Genomic DNA, 22,387 nt, shown 5'->3' with positions numbered 1-22,387 from the left:
TATGATGCCATTTAGGGCTGGATGTGAATACTCGAAGCATTACACGCTGTAACCTGACTATCCATACATTCATCATGGAGGTTGAGCTGATTTTACTGACATGGTACACCAAAACAGGATTAGATGGTCTAAATTCCCTTGGTTAGTAAACAAAACATTTGACCCATTGTCCATTCTGAAAAATCAATATGTTTTCTTTCTCAATAGATGCCCCGAAAAACTCTTTCCGCTGTGATGTAAGGTGTGTGATTTATAATTTATTATAGATTTTGGATTTTGAACTAATGGTATATGGGTTTTGTTGTGTGTGAATGCGGGACTTTCATATATTAGTCTGTCAGTACTTTGTGAATTTAATAAAAAGAAACACAGTATGGGAGATAGACTACCTGGAATGGAAAAGGAAATTTGTTTGTATTGGGAGTGTTTTATGAGCAGACATTGAAGAGCATTCGGTTGCTTTCAGTTAGAAAGATCAGGTATAGATTTGTTTGTTTTTGCTTAGGGAATCACCCAAAGCTTGGAAGGTTTTGGTTTTAGTTCTCAGAAGTTGCAGAGTTACAGATATAAAACCATTTCTGAGAGAAATGAGTTAGTTCAGAAAAGGTCAGAAATATGTTACCACAGGGCAAGGATTTTAGGTCTGAAGTTCCAGTATTTGGTTTGAACTCTGAAGAAGTTATTTGAAGCTGAAAATATCTAAACTCAGTTATGTGAATAGTCAAGGAACATGGTATCAAACTTTGAAAATCAGGAATTGAAGAAATAATTTAGTTAAGTCTATAGATGTGATAGAGAAGCAGACTCTTCCTAATGTTTAAGTACAGTAAAGAGATGCTGCTCAGTAGATGGGATTGTATTTTTCCATTTATTTCAAAATCTTCCAATTTGTAAGATATGCAAATAGTTTATTTATTATATTTTATCCACATTTCATTTGTGAAATAAACTTCTGATCTTTTGATAAAATCAAATCAATATGGTTGTGTGTTTACGTTTCAGTGAAAGACCATTAAATACAAACAAAACAAAATATGATCTATCAAGCCAGATTTCAGTAAGGGATCAAACTTGGTTGGTAATAATATCAGCTTAGATTATAACACAGGAAGATGTGATGGTGTAATTATGTATCTCTCTGCAGCTACTTGTCAGTGTTGACCCTTCAATGGCAATTTAACATTTGACCTTTAGGTTGTGAGTCAAGTGCTCAATCGGGTGAAAAAATGGCTTGTCTTTATACAAGCCCTTTACACTACAGGGATTAGGCTGCTTTATACATCCGCATTGTCTGATGTCTTATTTACAATGTCATCGGCTTCTTCAGCAACCCTGCTACAAAGTCGGCCTATTCTTTTGAATCTGTTCAGCCTGACACCAAAGGACAATATCATGAGCAGCCAATAGCTTTGACAACTAGGAGCAAAATGTTTTCCCATTCAAACCACTGGGTTTACCAACCTGACTACTTCAAAGACACAAGTAGTTTTAAAAAGGGTCATAATATTATAAGCAAAATATCAGGGTGAATCAATACAGGGGTATAATCCCTGACTAAAACGGTTCAAAAAAAACTTTTAGTGTCACAAAGTTTATCAAGTCATTACACTCTCAGGTTTCCATGACAATTAGGAGCCAAGGTTGACAGAGAAAATGCATAGGGCTCATCTACAGCTGTCTCATGCTAGCAGAGCCAAGAGATTAAAATCCACCTCATAGAACACAGCCAAGCAACTTCCCTCACGTCTGCGTAAATTACCTTCGGAGTCTTCCTAGTGTTGGAAACCAGCAATAGATATCATGGCAACTCATGAGATGAGTAATGATTTTGATTTGACAAGGCGACAGTAACCGTAGCAACAGTAACCTGTGAAGCCTGCACAGCCATTGTTGGATTCAATACAGCAGAGGCCAGAGAGACCAAGAAGAAAATGAAGCAAAGAACTATGCCATCTGACATGCCTAGTGTCCTGCACTTTAATCATAGCTGGGAGAAATTAATTCCAGTGGATTCTTAAGATGGTTCCCTGTGTTGCTCCTGCTTTTGTTATAGATTGCAAAATCCCCAATCCCGTAAACTGTCAGACTCAAAATAAATATTTTCATTTTCAGGAAATACTCCTTCAGAATGACACATTTGTCTCCTTCCTGTTACAAATCACTTATCTGTGTTACTTGGTCTCATTCCATCAGCATTAAATGAAAATGTGATTAAGATTTCATAAATGAAAAACATTTATAAGTTCTACGCACTAATGTTTCTTTAAAACATACATCAACTTTATTTCCCTGATGTACCACAGGTGGCATCTTGCACTGACCTAGTCTTCCACGTGCAGTGGCAGTCACGGGGAAACCTTTCACCCCTCTACAACATGAATCTTGTCAAACTGCTGAATGGTCCCCAGCATCACAAGTGAAACTTACTGAAGCCTTGGACACAATCAGTTATGGAATATTAATTTCAAGTAAAGAAATCAATTAGGCTTTCACTCTGCAGAGTTTACATTATAAACAGAATTGAGAAGCTAAAGGGAAAAATCGACTTGTATTTTACATAGCACTTTATATGATTACTGGCCATCTGATTGTACTTTGCAGCCAATGGAATACTTTTAGAAATGTAGTCAATGTTGTAATGTACCAAAAAACAACTTACTCAAAAGAAGTAATTAAGATATTAACCTAACTTTAGAATATGTTGAATGTTACCCTTCTCTAAAGTCTCCTGTTGCACAAATCCTACAGATTCTGAATCTGAATTTGCATTGGAATCTGGGTCCAGAGATGATTCATTACTCCTGTCAATGAAAGAAGCAGTCTGGCCCAGTTCTGTTACTTATGAATACGTCTGACGCAGTAATTCTGTCCTCAGTGGGACAGAAAAACAAACGGCGCTTTGCTTCTTAAAGTCTAAAACAATAAAAGGCAGAGTGTTGATCTTGCTCAGTCACAACTTAGCCTTTTTGGATTCCTGCCCAAGCAGGGACTCATCAGCTGCACCTCATTTTTCTGACAGCGCATGGTACAGGGATGAACACATTAGGTTCAGTACACCATTCCATCACAGGGTGAGAAAGTCAGCAGAAGAAATCTATGCCATTATGAAAGCATGGAAACCTTAAACAGCATTGCTCATGACTGTGGAGGATTCCAGTGGCCAGACAGTAAAACCCCTTCAATTAAGGAAGGAAGGGTGGTGATGAAATAGTCAGTTGGCTCAGCTTGTTGTTCTCCTTCCAATGCAATCATTGTTTATTAAAATCAGTTCACCGCTAAACCTAATTCCAGGTTTGGATCGCTCGTTTATATGTCACTGATGCATTCTCACAATATTGGTATATTTCCAGAAGAAGTCTGTTCGTGGAACCACTTGGCACATCTATTCTATGGAGTCACAGCCTGCATGTAATAGTTCCACCTGTCTCCCTCGCTGGAAGTGTTTGCTCCTACAGGAAGCATGATTGAGAGAACATAGACTCCCAAAAGGCAGAGTTTCCAGTGTTTCAGGTCAAACACTTACAGCGATGCAACACAGCTGAGCAGAAAGCAACGTTCACTGAACTGTGATCCAACAAGGCAAATTAAACAGTCAAAATCCATTTGCTTCACATGAGTAATCAGCAGGCTGTGAACAATGTGCTTTTTAAGAGATTCTAGATTAGGGTAGGGCAGCATTACTGTGAAATCAGCTTGCTATGAATATGGCACTTATAGGTTACACCTTAAGGTAGCTACGAAATAAAATGCCAGGACAGATCATTCTCGCAACTAGTGGTATCACTTGCTGTGTCAATGAGCAATGTATCAGTACAGGAGGATAACAAGTGAAAACTATGCATTTCAAAATAGGAACAGGAAATACTACTGCACATGGATGGAAAGACTATAAACCGACAAAAAAAATAGGAGCAGGAACCCCTTAAGCGTGCTCCGCCATTCATTCGGATGATGGGTGATCCAACTTGCCTCACACCTTCTTCTTTTGCCCTTTCCCCATCACCCTTGATTCTCCTACTGATCAAGAATCAAAACATGGAGAGTTTACCTTCCCACCAAATGTGAGGATAAAAGCAAGGAATCAAAACTAATTTGTTAAAGAAATGACTTTCATTGTATCTTTTCGTCAGCCATATTCAAAGCAGGACAATTGTGACCCAGCATAGAAATAAAGAATGCAAAATTTAACATCAATTTCAAAAATCAAACTAAATGGAAAAATGAAACACAAAATATTTAAGATTGTTTTGCTCTAAAACTCATTTTCCTCCTCCACTGTGTCAGAAGTGCACATGACACACACACACACACATACACACACACACACACACACATACAAACCTCTTGTTTTGAACAAATATCAAAAGCGAACGAATATATTTCCCCAGAGCCTTCCCTATTCCACTTAAATCAGTATTTAATCTCCTGTGGTCTATGTAGTTCAGCTCCAAGTATTTGGAAATATTAAATTAAAGAAATTACCACTGGGGCAAATAACCATACTGAAAAATTACTTTCCTGTTTCTCTATTACAGTACTACATTGTAAATGTGAATGAGGTAGTACTCAACACCACTGTAGCTCGAACAAATCACTTACTAAAAAAGAAAATTAATACCTACTTCCATTGCCCACAAATCAACAAACTAACCAAGAGGTCAAATACAAACATAACAGACATCCTTTTAGCAAAATTACTTTTTTTTCCACTCTTTTAAGTCACAATTCAGAAAATCTTTCAATTATTTTCTGCTCTAATCCATAAAATCTTCAGTGTGTCAAGATCATTATTACATTGCCTGTTTTGGTTTTTAGCAGTTCTGCGAAAAAATATATGCTGCAGAATTTTCATCTGGTTTCTAAGAAGTTGTCAGCACTGCCAAGAAAGACTGGCCCTTACCCTACTGCCCTTCTCAAAATGGAGGGTTAGCTTGAATTATTTTTATATGCTTACTAACATGGGCCATGTTTGTTTTTTCGTTACCAGGTTGACATATATCAGACTACTGCGCACAATAAAACAGAGGAGCACTGCAGTTGCATAAATGTGCAAGATATAGACCCTCACTGACACCGAATTCGGCCCTTTAATGAACCACATGAATGGAATTTTTGGATGAGAGCCAACAAAAGCATTACAGACAATGTACGAGAAACCGCCAATTGCAATGGTAACCTTAACTTGCTGTGTTAAAGATACAGGTTGCAGTATTAGTTCTGAGGAAATTGAAGTAATGCATTTAAAAAAAGCTAAATTGGTGAAATATGTAGCTGGATGATTCTAAACATCTGTGCTTATTCTGCTTAAACATGTGACAGTCAGAATTTCCTTCAGTATTCTCTTGATAAGCCATTGTAGCTATGAATGGTTATGTTAAAATACTTGACTGGAAATCACAGCGAGTCCAACAGCATCCATAGAAAGAGAGAGAGACAGAGAAAGAGAGAGAGAGGAGGAGAGAGAGAGCTCACATTTTGAGCTTTCAAGTCATAAACTGCTTTATGATTTCTTTGGTATCCAATCTTGGTTTGGAAGACTGGATATACTTCTGCTGTTTTGTAGCATGATACACCAAATCTGATTAAACAGACCTTTGCTAACCCTAGACTGGATCACTTTTAGAGCTAGATGATGGAACTCCTAACAGAATCCTTTAACCTATGCTTTTCTACAGCAGAGGCTTTATTCAGGATTTGGGAGTACTTCATCCCCAAGAACTTCTGGTACAAGATCAAGACCCAGATATACCAGGTCCCAGTCAATGATCTCTTTAATATTGTACTGTTAAATATGGTCAGAAGTTTTGCAATGCATGGACCTTTAATTTATTTTTGTTTGGCTGCACACACAATTATACTTGGAACAAGACTTACACATGACTTTCCAGGCTGCTGTACCATTATGCACATGCACAAAGAAGCAGGAACATTGCAAGGGTATGGATTTCACTCTATATTATTTCAGCATAATGCATAAGAAACTTGGACTTACAAGTTAGTTTTTCACAATCACTGCCATCATTTTTTTTAAGTGTCCTTATTGTTACCAATGGTATTGTTTAGGTTTCAGTGACTAACAAAAGCCATGTTTCCTTTGTCTTCTTATTCAGCACAAAAGAGGAATGGAGCCCAATAATGGGATGAAGATGGACTTAAACTTTATGTTTTAATAAGAAAATATGTAACATATTCACCTGCTTGTGTTGAACAATGTGAAATCATACCAGCATCTGGTTTATGCAAAGTGCCAGCATGAAATAAAATCAGAGTCAATTTCAAATTACATCCTCTGATTATTATCAAAAGGGGCAAGACTGCCTCCAAGACTGAAAATATATGTGCCTGGACTTCACGGAAATAGTGGGCACACATAACGTCTGCTCTGCACACCAAACATACAAGTCTAAAATGTAGCATAGCACCCATGATGCAGGCTCTTTAGCCGTCACACGCAACAATATTACAGTAGTGTCCTGGTCATATCTCAGCAGGTAGTTGGGATTAAAAAGAAGCAGCATGGTGAGCAGTATAAATTGTGCTAATGATATTTGAACTGGTCTCTGAGCCCCGCAAACACAGCTGTGACCATACTACTGTTACAGAACAAATACCTTGCTCTAAGTCTGTGATGTTTCTAGTTTGTATAGCTGTTAAAAAGAAGCCTCACGGCAGATAGTAAAAGTGGAAAAAAAATTCCATTGGTTGCTGTTAGTGACCAACTATAACTAATCACACATATTTCACATCTCAGTTTCTCACACTGTTCTTCCATGCCAAATATACACAAAAGAACCCATCCACCTGTAACTTACAGACTATTCATAGGATTGCATTAAATAGTTTGATATGAAGACAAATCACTCCTCTTCAAGTCACTTTCCAGTACATGAATACGAAGGGATCAGCTTGTCAAGCATCCCCAATCTATGATTCAGAGATATTTTGATGAAGAAATGAAATAATTTACCAGAGACTGGAACGGAGTGCCACAAAATGCTAATCATTCTTGGCATGCAGAGTACAACCTGAGAAAACATTACTGGAGCATTTGATAGACATGTTTTCTTAAAGAAAATATAGTACAATTTGTGTTTTGTTATCTATGTTTCCTTTGGCAGTAGCTTAAGCAGACTGCAAAGCATTTCAATTATTCTGAATTATTTTTTATTTTGAGTAGCATTTCACACTACAGTGGATATTGAAGGTGCTGATTATCAGTCGTATTATAATTTGCTATGCCACTTAAGCTGTTGAATTAAAATCCATTTTACACAAGGTTAAAGAGTAGCATGTACTTCCGAAGAAATACAGATTCAGTAACACTACTGAACTAAGCACAAGTCATTACAGGCGCATGTCTGTATTAGTGTTGCATACACACAGATGCTTGATTTCATGGTCCACTCTATAATAACCCCTGGGCAAGCGAAATTTAATATTTCAGTTTCTTTCTTCTTTACAATGAAGTCTTTCTATTTCCCCACAGCAGTAAAGCTTCTGATATCATAGGCTCACAAGGACAAATGAAAACAGACTGGCTACCTGCAATATTCTTTGTTGACTGGTTGCTTCCACTGATAACTGGGCAGGGTCTATAATAGGAGAAAGTGAAGACTGCAGATGCTGGAGATCAGAGCCAAAAAGTGTGGCGCTGGAAAAGCACAGCTGGTCAGGCAACCTCCGAGGAGCAGGAGAATCGATGTTTCCAGCATAAGCCCTTTATCAGGAATAGCAGGCAGCCTATCAGTTATGGTTACCTTCCTGCCACCAGTGAAAGTTAAGCTAAGGTATGTCGGATTAAAATCTCCATCTGTTCAAGCCCTGATGAAATATTGGAGGATGAATTGTAGCCTCAGTGGAGAAGAGACAGGACAATAAAAATTGCAACCCCAATTCTCCATCCTGCCACCCTGTCAAGAGGGATTCAATTCTGAAACACCGTCTTCATGGATATGCTATTCATGCATGTAAGAATAGAATGTTGATGATGATGCCTCCTGTTGTAAAATAACTAATCACATTTGGTATTTTGACTCTTACGTGAAACCAGCTATCTTCATGGGTTAACAAAACAGTTCACCAACATTAACAAATGCCTTCAATTCAAGAAAATGGATACTGTGTTGTGGACTGCTCTCAGAAGGCAGTGAACGAAAATTCATTACTTGGGAAAAACCAGAGTCAGGTCAGTTTGTGTCAATCTGCACAGAATGTACTTCTGCCTGTTCTGCCTGTTTATATGCTTGGAGTGCACATTCCACTTACCAACCAGTAATGTGTGCCAGAGCATTCAATATACACTGAGGAGTGGAGATGTAACTTAGCTCTTGTGAAGACCGTCCAATGACATCAACTGAGCCAAAGACTTAAATTGAACGTTGGACAAACACAAAGTAAGAGCAGCTTTTCAAAAAGTTCATTTTTAGTCTAAGTGAAACCAAATGATTTATATAGATTACCCAGGACGTTATTAATTCAGCCTGGGAAGAATTAAATTCTACTCATGGAAACGCAGCCACTGAAAAAGGAAAAGCAGGATCTAGAGTTGCTTACTTATTAACAGAATCATTGTCACTAACATACATTACAGTGCTCCACAAACATGTATGATAAAAGCACTGAATAGGCCACCACAATGCATTTTGGTGCATAACAGCTACATACCGTGCAAGATCTAAGCTTATGAATGGATCTATTTCTTTCTGAGTTTAAAGACTGTCAACATCTCTAAAATTTAAATACAGTCAGAAAAAAGCAACACAATAAACACTCTTATCTCTGAGGATGAAGTAATTCATTTTTTTATACTAAAATACAAAATACTATCTAGCAGGCTTCCTTAATGGAAATTCCTGCAGACAACAACATAATTTTAAATAGCTTGAATTTAATTTATTTACAGCAGGCCTGGATAAAGTATATAGCTGCCCTAAAACTCAGTGGTTCAAAGTTTAAAATACCAATTTAAAATGTATAATTATTCCACTCAGCCAAGTCATACAGTTTGTTTGGACTGGTGATATTTGGAGAGGAATTGAAAATTGTAATTCACAATGCTTTATTGATCTCATTCAGGTGAACAGCTGAGGGTTTTCATGCACTATTTAAACCATAATCCAAATAAAGGAGAAGGATCTGTGTAACTTTCAATAAGGCAATGCAGTAAACTGTTTTAGTGCAAATATTTAATTTACAAAATAATGTGAAACTTATTGCATTACATTGGGATTTTTCACACAGACACATAAAGTGCTTCACATGTTTAGTTTCAGAGTGTAAGTCACCATTGCTATGAAACTAAATGAAAATAAACATTATGAAATTAAATGTAATCCATACCAACACCTTCTAGTAGTAGACATCAAACGAGTCACTAACTCAGTTGTTTTTCATTTTCTTCATATAGATTGAGGGAGGATGTTTGTCAGGAGGCAGGGAGGTTCTCCTGTTCTTTTGACCCAAGGTTATTGGAATTCTAACATTCAATTCAGCAGGAAACAAGGACTGAGTGTCTCATGTAAATGGCAGCGTATCCAACAATGTACCTTGACTGGTAACTCCTTTAGTAATATACCAGCATGACAATATGGATCATGAGTTCAAGAACTCGTGCATTATTCAAACCCATGTCTTTCTGAAACAAAGGTACAAATGTTGTAGCATGAGTCTTTTTAAAAATACTGTATTTCATTGGTGCTGGTGGCTTGTGAGTATCACCTTAGGTTCTATGGATAAATATAATTGACCCCACAAACACAGAGAATGGAGGGTGAGCTGGATTCTCTAACTTGCATTACCTTCAAGCATGATTCCCTATTGAACGTTGAGCACTAGCATCCTGAATGTCACCACAATAAATACAAAAAAAAATGATAAGTAAAAACGGGAAATTCCACTGCTACTCCTGAGCATGGCATATTTGTGCAGAGATCTGATATCTTAAGAAAGGATTTTATTGAATTAGACCATGCTAATATAATTCACACTGATCTAAGTGAACCCAAGCAGATTCTTTATCAACACAGGAATAATGGGAAATAAACACACTAAGTACAGTTCTGTCGGACATTGTTTTCTGAAGTAGTCAGCAGTGAAATGTATTAACATTATATAGTAAAAGGTTTGGAAAGGCTGAACAAGGAAAGCATCTAGAAATTGTTCACATGCCAAACTGCTAAATAAGTGACTATCAACCTCACCTCCAAACACCACCCTCAAACTCCATCAATATTTGGTCAGGTTAGCAGAAGACAGAGTCAAATAACCTGATGACTAAGCTGCTTAACATTGCTGACTGTCCAGTACAGATATGTTCACTGAGGTGAAGTATTGTACAGTGACAAGCACAGAGACATCAAACCCTGGGAAGCAGTCAGCCCCAGCAGGAGAGAAAATGGGGACAACATTTGAGGTAAATAGGGATATTATGACCATTTCTCCTCTGTTCCAGTAGAGTCTACAACTGGGGTCCAATTATTAATGGCAGAAAAATCTCCTCCAAGTAATTCCAAATGATTTTTCAGTACACTGATGAATGCTAAAAGCTGTCTGTGCAAAATAAGTGTGCATTTGTTAGTTACACTGATATATACACTTTCTTAAATATTTGGAAGAATTGCAATTGACATCAAGATCACTCCAATTTTTTTCATAATGCTATACGATCAATGAGGATCTTTAAACAAAGCGAGCGAGATTCCTGCTTTCAGAAATTTTAAAAGTAACCATTCCACTTCATAGAGTAGAGAAATAGAGACTGAGGTGATCACTTATTTAAATTTCACTTTGGATGGCAGCACAGTTGACAAAATCATTGCACATGATACAATGAAACTACACCTACAGTTTTTTTTTGTCTGATGAATGCAGTTACTTTCAGCAAAATTACTCAAGGTAAAATTGAAGGAGGCTCCCCAGCAAAAACCAGTTGTTTCATCACTGCTCACTGTGTCACACTTGCAGCTAACATTCATCACTTGCAGCTAATGTGCAGCAAGTCAAACAGTTTTCAAACTTTGGAACTTAATTTCTGAACTGAAAACTGGATTTCCATAAAGAAAATGAAAGTAAAGTCAACCACATAATAGTCCTGATTTAACTCGCAATTTTGCAGTGATGGCCCATTAGGCATGAAGAGTTTACTATAACTACATGAAACCATACCAAACATGACCTTCCTCCTGTCCCTTTCGGAAGCTGCTCACTTCTCAATGGCTTAACAATGAACTGTTTTCCTTCTAGATTACCATCAGGACTACATCTGCTTGCTTCAAAGTGCCCGAGGACATCTCAGAGCTTAAGCTCTAACTTTGATTTATGATTTGTAAGAAAGCACAAAACAAATTACAACCCTATCCTACTGGTTCACTTAAAAAACAATTGCTGTAAGGGATTTAGAAAACTGGGACAATTAAGCAAAAATAATTCTTTCTCCAGACAGCCGAATAACAAAATGTCTGTAATTGTATGACCACTTGCAATATTAGGTTAGATTGAGGAGCAAGTTATCAAGAGTAAAGCGGTGCTGATGTGGTACGATTGGTTCAGGAGTAGCCACATGACACTGAAATCATCCAGGTGCCCTTTTCATTGCCAAATTTGACAGGTTTATAGAAACTTGATTACTCACAGTCTGTAGAGCTTCGGAGTTCCCAGGAAAAGCAACTCTGGCAAAACCTGTAGGTTGTTTCTATTCAGGCGGCTGGAGAGGGAAGAAAGTGAAAAGACAAAGATCCATGAGAAAGTTACACAAAAGCATATCATCATAAGGTCAGAAATGGTGATGTTCAGTGACAACTATATAATGTTCAATGAAATTTGTGATTCCTCAGCTACTGAAGCAATCCATATCCAAGTGCAGCAAGAACTGTGCAATACCCAGACTTGGGCTGAGAAGTGGCAAGTAATATTTGTGCCACACAAATGCCAGGCAAGACCATCCCAAAAAAAGAGAATCTAACCATCACCAATTGATATTTATGATATTACCACTATTGAAAATCCTATTATCAACATCCTGAGGACAACCATTGAACAGAAACTGAACTGGACAAGCTATCTAATACTGTGATTACAAGAGCAAATCAGAAACTTTGAATTCTGCAAAAAGTAACTCACCTTTGGATCCCCAAATTTATTTACCATCTACATGGCTTAAGTAAAGAATCTGATGGAATACTCCTCTCTTTTGCCTGGATGATTTCAGCTCCAAAAACACTCAAGAAGTTTCACACCATCCAAGATGAAGCAGCCCACTTGACTGAAATCTCACCTGCCACTTTTAACATTCATGATCTTTAGCACTGATGCACAGTGGCAACAGTGTGAAGCATCTACAAGACTCATTCAACAGTATATTCCTAAGCTGTGACCTTTACCCTCTAGAATGACCAAGGCTGTAAATGCATGGAAACACATCACTGGCAAGATCCCTTCCAAGTCTCATCATCCCAACTTGGAACTATATTGCTGTTACTTCAGTGTTACTGGGACAAAATCATGGAATTTTCTTCCTAACAGCACTACAACCCAAGGACTGCAGTGATTTAAGGAAGTTAAAAATCACACAACACCAGGTTATAATCCAACAGGTTTATTTGGAAGCACTAGCTATCGGAGAGCTGCTCTTTCATCAGGTGGTTGTGGAGTAGGACCATAAGACACAGAATTTATAGGAAAAGGTTACAGTGTCATGCAAGTAAAGTGATATATTTAACAAACCTCAATTGAAGAAAATGTGATGTAAGAAAAGACTTTTTTACACAATCAGCAGTTCGGATCTGGTATGGTGGAGATAGGTTCAGTTGAGGCCTTCAAGAGGGCATCTGATTATTATTTGAATAGAAAGAATTTGCATGGATATGGAAAAAAGGAAAGAAAATGGTACTAAGTCACAATGCTCATTTGGAGTGACAGTACAGACATGATGAGCCAAATTACTTCCTTCTGTGATTCATAACGGCTAAGCTTACCAATCCCACATTCTTAGCGGTTTGTAGTGCTGGAAGTCATGGAAATCAAAGATAGAGCGATAGTGCTGTCACACCAGTAATCCAACCCTTGCTCCCTTTCAGTGTTACTCAATACTGCAAGTGAAGAACTGGTGAATTTACCCCACATGTCAGCGGAAAACTTCACCAAGGGAGCGATCATTCCACAGCCTGATCCTCTGCGCACCAAATCAGGACACAGTGGACTGTAACCAGAAGTGAGGCCCCTGGCTAGCATTTCTTTTGCTGGGGTCAGATCCAGGATTGCTGCTCATTTCAGATCAATAAGCTCCACACAAAGTGAATGGCAAGTAAATTGAAGAGCAAAAGATTCTGCATTTTAAACATTCTTGTTGAGTACTCAGAGGCACGCCAGGAGTTCCACTGTCTCATTTTCATATAATAAGAACATTATGTCTGCTCTTAATATGTTTCATATGGTGCCTGTCAAAGGCTGGCTTTGTGTGTTTATTGAAGGTCCAAGCCCTAATGGACGCAGGTGCTACATATGCATCAAAATGAAAAATGTGTTATATATTTGGCCAGGGTATGATAACAGCTTGTCAATTCCACAAGGTGGTCTTGCAGCATTTACCCAAGGCATTAAAGAATGTTAAAATGTTCCCTGTAGGCAGGCAAGCGAGTCAGAAATCCACAAAGTCCACTGAGAGGTGATGAGAAGCGCAACTAATGAGAAAGTGAAGCCTGAACAATTCTTTCCTTATGATCACTGGTGAATTAAACTTTGTTTTGAACACACTCAATAAGGTTCACATATTTACTGAAGGACCACTAACTACCTCAACATTTCAATTATTGCTCATGTCAAATCAGCATTTTGGAGGAATCCGGTGTTGGAGTGGTCCCTGTTGTTACAAAATTGTGATTTGCTTGTTCTTGGTTAATTGATCAATCTGACAAAATTTCAGAAACAGACATGATTTTCTATGAATCCTGTGTCACACACATTAATTCCAATAAACTTCTCTTTGGGATGGTCCAGGTTGTTTTTAATCCTCGTCCAATCATGATACAGCATACAGCATGTGACTGACCTATTTGTTCAGGTTCTTGACTTTGCAATCATACTTTTACTGGCATCACTGTCAGCTCAATGTGTATATATGTTTCATGATGTGTGTTAAATATGTTTTAAAATGCTTTCAATTGGTCTGATTGTCCCAAGGCTACAATGGGAAACATGCATATTAGGCATAGACATAGCCTGCTCTGCCATTCAATAAGATCATGGCTCTTCTGTTTCTCTTGAATTACCCACATTGAACAAGAATTTATCCATCTGTCTTGAAAATATTCAATGGAACCCATCTCCATTGCCTTCTGAGGCACAATGCTCAGAGGAATCCAAATTCTTCTCATCTCTACCCTAAAAAAGGCAACCGCTAACTTTTAAACAGTGTCCCCAGTGCAGGAATTCATCCATAAGAGGAAACAAAGAAAGAACAAAGAAAATTTACAACCCATGAACAGGTCCTTCAGCCTTCCAAGCCTGAGCTGATCCAAATCCACTGTCTAAACCTATCGCCTAATTCCTAAACATCTGTATCCCTCTGCTCCCCACCTACTCATGCATCTGTCCAGACTCATCTTAAATGAATCTACCGTGCCTGCCTCTACTATCTCTGCTGGTAATGTGTTCCACTTCACCCTCTGTGTGAAGTACTTTCCACATGTATCCCTCTTAAACTTTTCTCTTCTCACCTTGAACACGTGACCTCTCGTTAATGAATCCCTTATCCTTGGAAAAAGCTTATCTCTATCCACCTTGTCTATACCCTTCATGATTTTGTAGACGGCAATCAGGTGCCCCTCAATCTCTTTTTTCTAATGAAAACAATCTTAACCTACTGAATCTCTCTTCATAGCTAGCACCTTCCATACCAGGCAACATCCTCGTAAACCTTCTCTACACCCTCTCCAAAGCGTCCACATTCTTTGATAATGTGGTGACCAGAACTGTACACAGTATTCCAAATGCGACCAAACCAAAGCTTGTACCATTTTAACATGACCTGCCAACTATTATGCTCAGCACACCGTACGATGAAGGCAAGCATATCATATGCCTTCTTGACCAACCCAATCCACCTGTGCAGCCACCTTCAGGGTAAAATGGACCTGAACTCCCAAATCTCTCTGCTCATCAATTTTACCCAAGGCTCTTCCGTTTGCAGTATAGCTGGCTCTAGATTTAGACTTCCCAAAATGCATCACCTTACATTTGCCTGGATTAAACTCCATCTGCCACTTCTCCGCCCAACTCTCTGGTCTATCTGTAAACATCTTTTCCAAATCTTATCAAGACCATTCAGGATCTTATATCAATCAAGTCATCCCTAATTCTCCAAAACTATGTTCTAAACCCCAGTAGAAACAAGCCCAGCCTGACCAATCTTTCCCCATGGACAACCCTTCCATTCCAGATACCAATCTAATAAGCCTTGTCTGAAATGCCTCAGATGCGTTCACATCCTTCCTTATGTAACAAAACAAAAACTGTACACAGTACTCCAGATATGGATTAACCAAAGCCTTTTCCAATTGGAGCGTAACATCCATTTACGTTCAAGTCCTTTTGTAACATTCCATTATCTTTCTAACTCCTTGCTGTGCTTGAATAGCAGTTTTTTGTGACTCATGCACTGGAATATCAGGTTCCCTCCACACCTTAGAATTCTGCAGTCATTCTCCACTTAAATAATGCTCTAATTTCATAGTCTCCCTGTCAGAATGAGCAACTTCACATTTTCCAGGATTGTAATCAAATTGCCATTTTTGTCCACACATCGAACTTATCTATATGAATCTACATCCTCCATCTTGCCCTACACAACAGACTTTCCTGCCCATCTTTGTGCCATCTGCAAATGTAACCATCATGATTTCTCTCCCCTCATCAAAAATGTTGACATAAATTAGTAAAAGACTGAGGCACCAAGAAAGAAACAGCAACGTGAAAGTGTTTTAATTCTGTGGGCCTCAATGGCTAAACCAATTATTTACTGCCCAGCCCTCAGAGCCTAGAGGCAAGGTGTCAACCACATTGCTGTGGGTCTGGAATCACACATAGGCCAGTCCAGGTAAGGATGGCCAATTTGCTTTCCTAAAGGACACTAATGAGCCAGATTTTGTTTTACAGCATCAACAGTGGCTACATGGTCACCATGAGGCTGACATTTTACTATTTGTTTATTTTTTACTGAATTCAAAGTTCACCAGCTGTCATGGTAACATTTGAATCCATTCCAGACATTAGCCTGGGGTTCTGGTTGACTTGTTGAATAATTTTACCACAACGTTACCAAGCCTGGCTGTGATGGCTTGTTCAGTCACAACTTGACAAAAATTCACTGTCGAAGCTTGAATTGAAATGTCAATCTGTTGGACAATGTGCTGGTGAATTCCTATCACCTGAGCAAGTGTCACTATTTTCAGGGAAAGTGAAGGAAAACTTCCTTGGAGATCAGTGGAAATCTGGAATTGGAACTGGGAAAACCAAATCAGCAGCTCCATTTCAACAACACAGCAGATCCAGTCAAGCCGCAGTTTGAAAATTGTGGGGCTTTTCAATCTTCTACTACAGACAGTTGACAGCCACTGTTTTCTTGAGAAATACAGTCAAAGCATTGTGGGCTGATAATAATAAAAGTGGCGCCAGAGGAGTTTTGGTAGTGGGGGGGGGGGGGGGGGGGAGCTGTGGGGTAGCAATCAACTGAGGGCGTCTTTAACATTTTGAAACATCCGTTTAAACTGGCTTCTCATTTCAGGAGAAAGTGGAAGGGCCAATATCCAGCAAACATTGTCACAAAGAACCAGTGCAAAACAGATGTGGGAAAAACAAACAGCAGCTTGCCATCTGAATTAGTAAAAAGGTCCTGCTCAATGCAAACAGACTCCATTCCTCACTCCAACTTCAACAACCATAAAAAGGTCAGGCAAAACCCAACCCAGTGTACAGGACAGACACTGAGAACTTTACAATAGTTGGGAGCTTTTTCTTGGGCCGGCATAAACTTGGGAGCGATGAGGTACACAGGAAAAAAAAGTCTTTTCACTGTGACATTTAAGTATTAAAGACAAAATGAGTTAAGAATCGAATGCAGAAGACTGTTTATTCAAATGCAGAACATAACTCCAACAACTAAGCCATAGATCTTGCTACTACAACAATAATTTACTTATAAGACATAGTCCTCTGTTACACTGGACTACAACAAAACATGTGTTAGTAGGGAGTGGGTTATACTCCCAGCACTGGGAATGTTGGTCTGGGGCTCTCCATTAATGGCTTCGAAAATGACCTCATCACTATCAGGCAGTAGTTCCAACATCGTATTGTCTGGGGGAGATTCTGAATTTGACAAACATTTGACTTGGAGTCCAGGTACATAGTTCTTTGAAAGTTGTGTGACACATAGACAGGATAATTAAGAAGGCATTTAGCACACTTGCCTTCATTGCACAGACTATTAAATACAGGAGTTGGAACATTATGTTGAGGGAGTACAGGATGTTGCTGACGCTTCTTCTGGAGTGCTGTATACAGTTCTGGTACCCCAGCTACAGGAAGAATATTATTGAATTGGAGAGGATTCAGAAAAAATTGACCAGGGTGTTGCCAGGACTGGAGGGTTTGAGTTACAAGGAGAAGCTAGATAGGCTGGGACCTTTTCCACTGGAGCATAGGAGGTTGAGGCATGGCTTTGTAGAGGCTCATAATCATAAGGGGCACAGATAAGGTGAATAGCAAGAATATTTTCCTGGGTGGGGAAGTTCAAAACTATAGGGCATAATTTTAAGGTGAGAGGAGAAAGATTTAAAAAGGATCTAAGGGCCAACGTTTTCACACAGAGGGTGATTTGTACGTGGAATGAACTGCCAGAAGAGATGGTAGATGCCGGTACATTTACAACATTTCATAGACATCTGGATAGGTACATGACCAGGAAACATTTAGAGGCATATGGCAAAAGTGAGGACTGCAGATGCTGGAGATCAGAGTCAAGGTTAGAGTGTTGCTGGAAAAGCACAGCAGGTCAGGCAGCATCCAAGCAGCAGGAGAATCGACTTTTCGGGCAAAAGCCCTTCGTCAAGAAAGAGGCTGGGAGCCTCGGGGGTGGAGAAATAGATTGGAGGGGGTGGGGCTGGGGAGGGAAGGTAACTGAGAGAGCAATAGGTAGATGGAGGTGGGGGTGAAGATGATAGGTCAGAGACGAGGGTGGAGTGGATAGGTGGGAAGGAAGATTGACAGATGGGACAGGTCAATGGTGCTGGAAGAGTACAGCAGTTCAGGCAGCATCCGAGGAGCTTCAGCAAAATCGACGTTTCGGGCAAAAGCCCTTCATCAGGAATAAAGGCAGAGAGCCTGAAGCGTGGAGAGATAAGCTAGAGGAGGGTGGGGGTGGGGAGAGAGTAGCATAGAGTACAATGGGTGAGTGGGGGAGGAGATGAAGGTGATAGGTCAGGGAGGAGAGGGTGGAGTGGATAGGTGGAAAAGGAGCTAGGCAGGTCAGACAAGTCCGGACAAGTCAAGGGGAGTGGAAGTTTGAAACTAGGATGAGGTGTGGGAAGGGGAAATCAGGAAACTGTTGAAGTCCACATTGATGCCCTGTAACAATTTCTCCTTTGAATCCTCTCACTTCGTCCAGACCAAAGGGGTAGCCATGGGCACACGTATGGGCCCCAGCTATGCCTGTCTCTTTGTTGGCTGCGTAGAACAGTTGATCTTCCGTAATTACACCGGCACCACTCCCCACCTCTTCCTCCGCTACATTGATGACTGCATTGGCGCCACCTCGTGCTCCCGCGAGGAGGTTGAGCAATTCATCAACTTCACCAACACATTCCACCCTGACCTTAAATTTACCTGGACCATCTCTGACACCTCCCTCCCCTTCCTGGACCTCTCCATCTCCATTAGTGACGACCGACTTGACACTGACATATTTTACAAACCCACCGACTCCCACAGCTACCCGGATTACACCTCTTCCCACCCTATCTCTTGCAAAAATGCCATCCCGTATTCCCAATTCCTCCGCCTCCGCCGTATCTGCTCCCAGGAGGACCAGTTCCACCACAGAACACACCAGATGGCCTCCTTCTTTAGAGACCACAATTTCCCTTCCCACGTGGTTAAAGATGCCCTCCAACGCATCTCTTCCACATCCCGCACCTCCGCCCTCAGACCCCACCCCTCCAACCGTAACAAGGACAGAATGCCCCTGGTGCTCACCTTCCACCCTACAAACCTCCGCATAAACCAAATCATCCGCCGACATTTCCGCCACCTCCAAAAAGACCCCACCACCAGGGATATATCTCCCTCCCCACCCCTTTCCGCCTTCCGCAAAGACCGTTCCCTCCGTGACTACCTGGTCAGGTCCATGCCCCCCTACGACCAACCCTCCCATCCTGGCACTTTCCCCTGCCACCGCAGGAACTGTAAAACCTGTGCCCACACCTCCTCCCTCACCTCTATCCAAGGCCCTAAAGGAGCCTTCCATATCCATCAAAATTTTACCTGCACATCCACTAATATCATTTATTGTATCCGTTGCTCCCGATGCGGTCTACTCTACATTGGGGAGACTATGCGCCTCCTAGCAGAGCGCTTTAGGGAACATCTCCGAGACACCCACACCAATCAACCACACCGCCCCGTGGCCCAACATTTCAACTCCCCCTCCCACTCTGCCGAGGACATGGAGGCCCTGGGCCTCCTTCAGCGCCGCTCCCTCACCACCAGACGCCTGGAGGAAGAACGCCTCATCTTCCGCCTCGGAACACTTCAACCCCAGGGCATCAATGTGGACTTCAACAGTTTCCTCATTTCCCCTTCCCCAACCTCATCCTAGTTTCAAACTTCCAGCTCAGCACTGTCCCCTTGACTTGTCCGGACTTGTCCGACCTGTCTAGCTCCTTTTCCACCTATCCACTCCACCCTCTCCTCCCTGACCTATCACCTTCATCTCCTCCCCCACTCACCCATTGTACTCTATGCTACTTTCTCCCCACCCCCACCTTCCTCTAGCTTATCTCTCCACCCTTCAGGCTCTCTGCCTTTATTCCTGATGAAGGGCTTTTTCCCGAAACGTCGATTTTGCTGAAGCTCCTCGGATGCTGCCTGAACTGCTGTGATCTTCCAGCACCATTGATCCAGAATTTAGTTTCCAGCATCTGCAGTCATTGTTTTTACCTAGATGGGACAGGTCATGACAGGTCCACCCTCCTCTCTGGCCTATCACCTTTACCCCCACCTCCATCCACATATTGCACTCTCAGCTACCTTTCCCCAGCCCCACCTCCTCTCATTTGTCTCTCCACCCCGAGGCTCCCGGCCTCATTCCTGATGAAGGGCCTTTGCCCGAAATGTCAATTTTCCTGCTCCTCGGATGGTGCTTGACCTGCTGTGCTTTTCCAGCACCACTCTAATCTTCCGAGGCATATGGGCCAAATATAGCCATGTGGGACTAGTTTAGTTTCAGAAACTTGGTCAGCATGAACAAGTTGGACTGAACGGTGTGTTTCCGTGCTGTATGACTCTATGACTCTACTTAGAACAAAAAGTGTATTATACTGGATCCAGTACAGGTTTGTACAGGCTGTGTGACTGCACCACCAAATAACATAAGGTGTCATGAAAGGCCAACTTTGCCTTATCATCAAACGATTATGAATTTGTACATAAAGCTAGATACTCCTGAGTGTACCTATATGCTCACCAAGGAGGAAATGATCTGGTCAGAGAAATGGGGAGACTGCTCCTGCTTGTAAAAGGAACAAGAACCCAGAGGTCATGGATTGAAAATGATGTGCGAAAAGAACAAGGGTGATGTGAGAAAAATTCTTTTCACTCAGTGCCGAATTAAGATATGGAATGCATTGCCTCGAAATGTGGTGGAGTCAATTTCAACTGAGGCTTTCAAGAGGGCATTGGATGATAATTTGGAAAGAGATAATGTGTGCAAGGATAAGGGGGAAAAGCAGGAGATTGGCAGTGGGAAGTGGTGCTCATTTGAAGAGCTGGCCAAGGTACCATGGGCCAAATAGCCTCCTTCTGGCCCACAAAAATTCTGTGGCTTTGTGACTTTGTGTTTCTGCAAATGAAGTAGCTATGAGGCATGGGTACTCCAGTAGACATTTCCCTCGGAATGCAGCATCATGTGGGGAATGACCAGTGCTCATTCTGAGCAGGTTAAGCCTGAAGAAGGGAGAGTAGAAGAGGCAATGAAGGTTTCTTAACAGCAGTCAAGATATTCAGGAAACAATTCTCTGACCTGATGGTAAGCAAAGAGCAATGTGTGTGATGCCCTCTGCTGCAGCCATAAACCCAACCTCAGAACAGGCCAAGGACAGCACAAACATTTACATAGAAGCAAAATGGAAATGCTAAAAACCTGCAACAACAACAGGAAGTGCTGGAGAAACTCAGCATGTCTGGCAGCACCTTTGGAAAGAGAAATAGAGAAATCTAGTGCAATTGTTTTTCAGAACTTCTTCATAAATCTTTATGTTCACTCACTCTTAAGAGGAGCTAGAGATATTTACATCTCAAAATGTGACATTTGCTGTTATGTAAACTGCATCCCTAATCAAAAAAAGCTAAATAAATTCAATTCTCTTTTGCAGAGAGCAGCAAGCAGACCTAATATGTGGCTTCACTAGGATTACAGGCTACTCTGTGATGTAGAATGCCAATGGCTGCTCACAATTTGCTTTATCGATGCCACATCCTTCCACTCAGCCCTCAATGAGAACCAAAAGGGATTCCATGTCCTTTATGTCCAGCTGGTATACGATCATAGCCAGTGAATCGTGCAGATCACTGCCTGGTATCATGCCAGCAGACATGATGCCTTTATTCTGTCGCAGTCTAACTAATTTCCTCCCTAATGGCATTTCAGTCAACCCACAGCACATGGACTGCAACTGTTCAAGTAGGCAGTTCACCATCACCTTGTCAAGGGCAACTAGGGATGTGTAATAAATGTTGGCCAGCCAATGACACTCACGTCCCACGAGTGAATTTAAAAACAAATTAAGACACTTCAAGACACCAGAAGATGTCCACTGGGTGATGGCTCCTATTCAATAAGACACAGCTCATTAATCTGCACACAGTATATAATACAATGAAATGCATGATCCCACATAAAATGTGAAGCAAACCATGTTGTACTGAAACAATGCTCCTGCTGCTTGGGGAACTGTGATGAAGTTCTTACAGAACGTGGCAGAGTGGGTGTCAAAATTCATGGTGGTCAAATGCATGCTGATAACCTCAGCATCACCATCTATATAACAAAGAACTTCAGGCCGGGAAGATAAAGAGATGAAAGAAGTAGAGGAAGAGAGGATACAATCTAGTTAGTCCC

General features: G+C 40.7%; 1 protein-coding gene across 3 annotated transcripts in view; it reads right to left on the bottom strand.

Moving 5' to 3' along the window:
• The window catches only part of slit2 (slit homolog 2 (Drosophila)), a 464,730-nt gene that overhangs the window by 423,515 nt on the left and 18,828 nt on the right, over window positions 1–22,387 (bottom strand). For all 3 annotated transcript variants that reach the window (XM_087986800.1, XM_087986798.1, XM_087986799.1), the window contains exon 4: window positions 11,630–11,701. In XM_087986800.1, coding sequence (XP_087842926.1) covers window positions 11,630–11,701 — 72 coding nt within the window. The remainder of the gene's footprint in view (window positions 1–11,629; window positions 11,702–22,387) is intronic.

The sequence above is a fragment of the Chiloscyllium plagiosum genome, unplaced genomic scaffold (genome assembly GCF_037043375.1).
Source record: "Chiloscyllium plagiosum isolate Xiang-an unplaced genomic scaffold, Cpla_swu_hap1 HiC_scaffold_1, whole genome shotgun sequence".
Taxonomy (NCBI): Eukaryota; Metazoa; Chordata; class Chondrichthyes; order Orectolobiformes; family Hemiscylliidae; genus Chiloscyllium; species Chiloscyllium plagiosum.
This window is presented reverse-complemented; position numbering and strand designations above follow the sequence as displayed.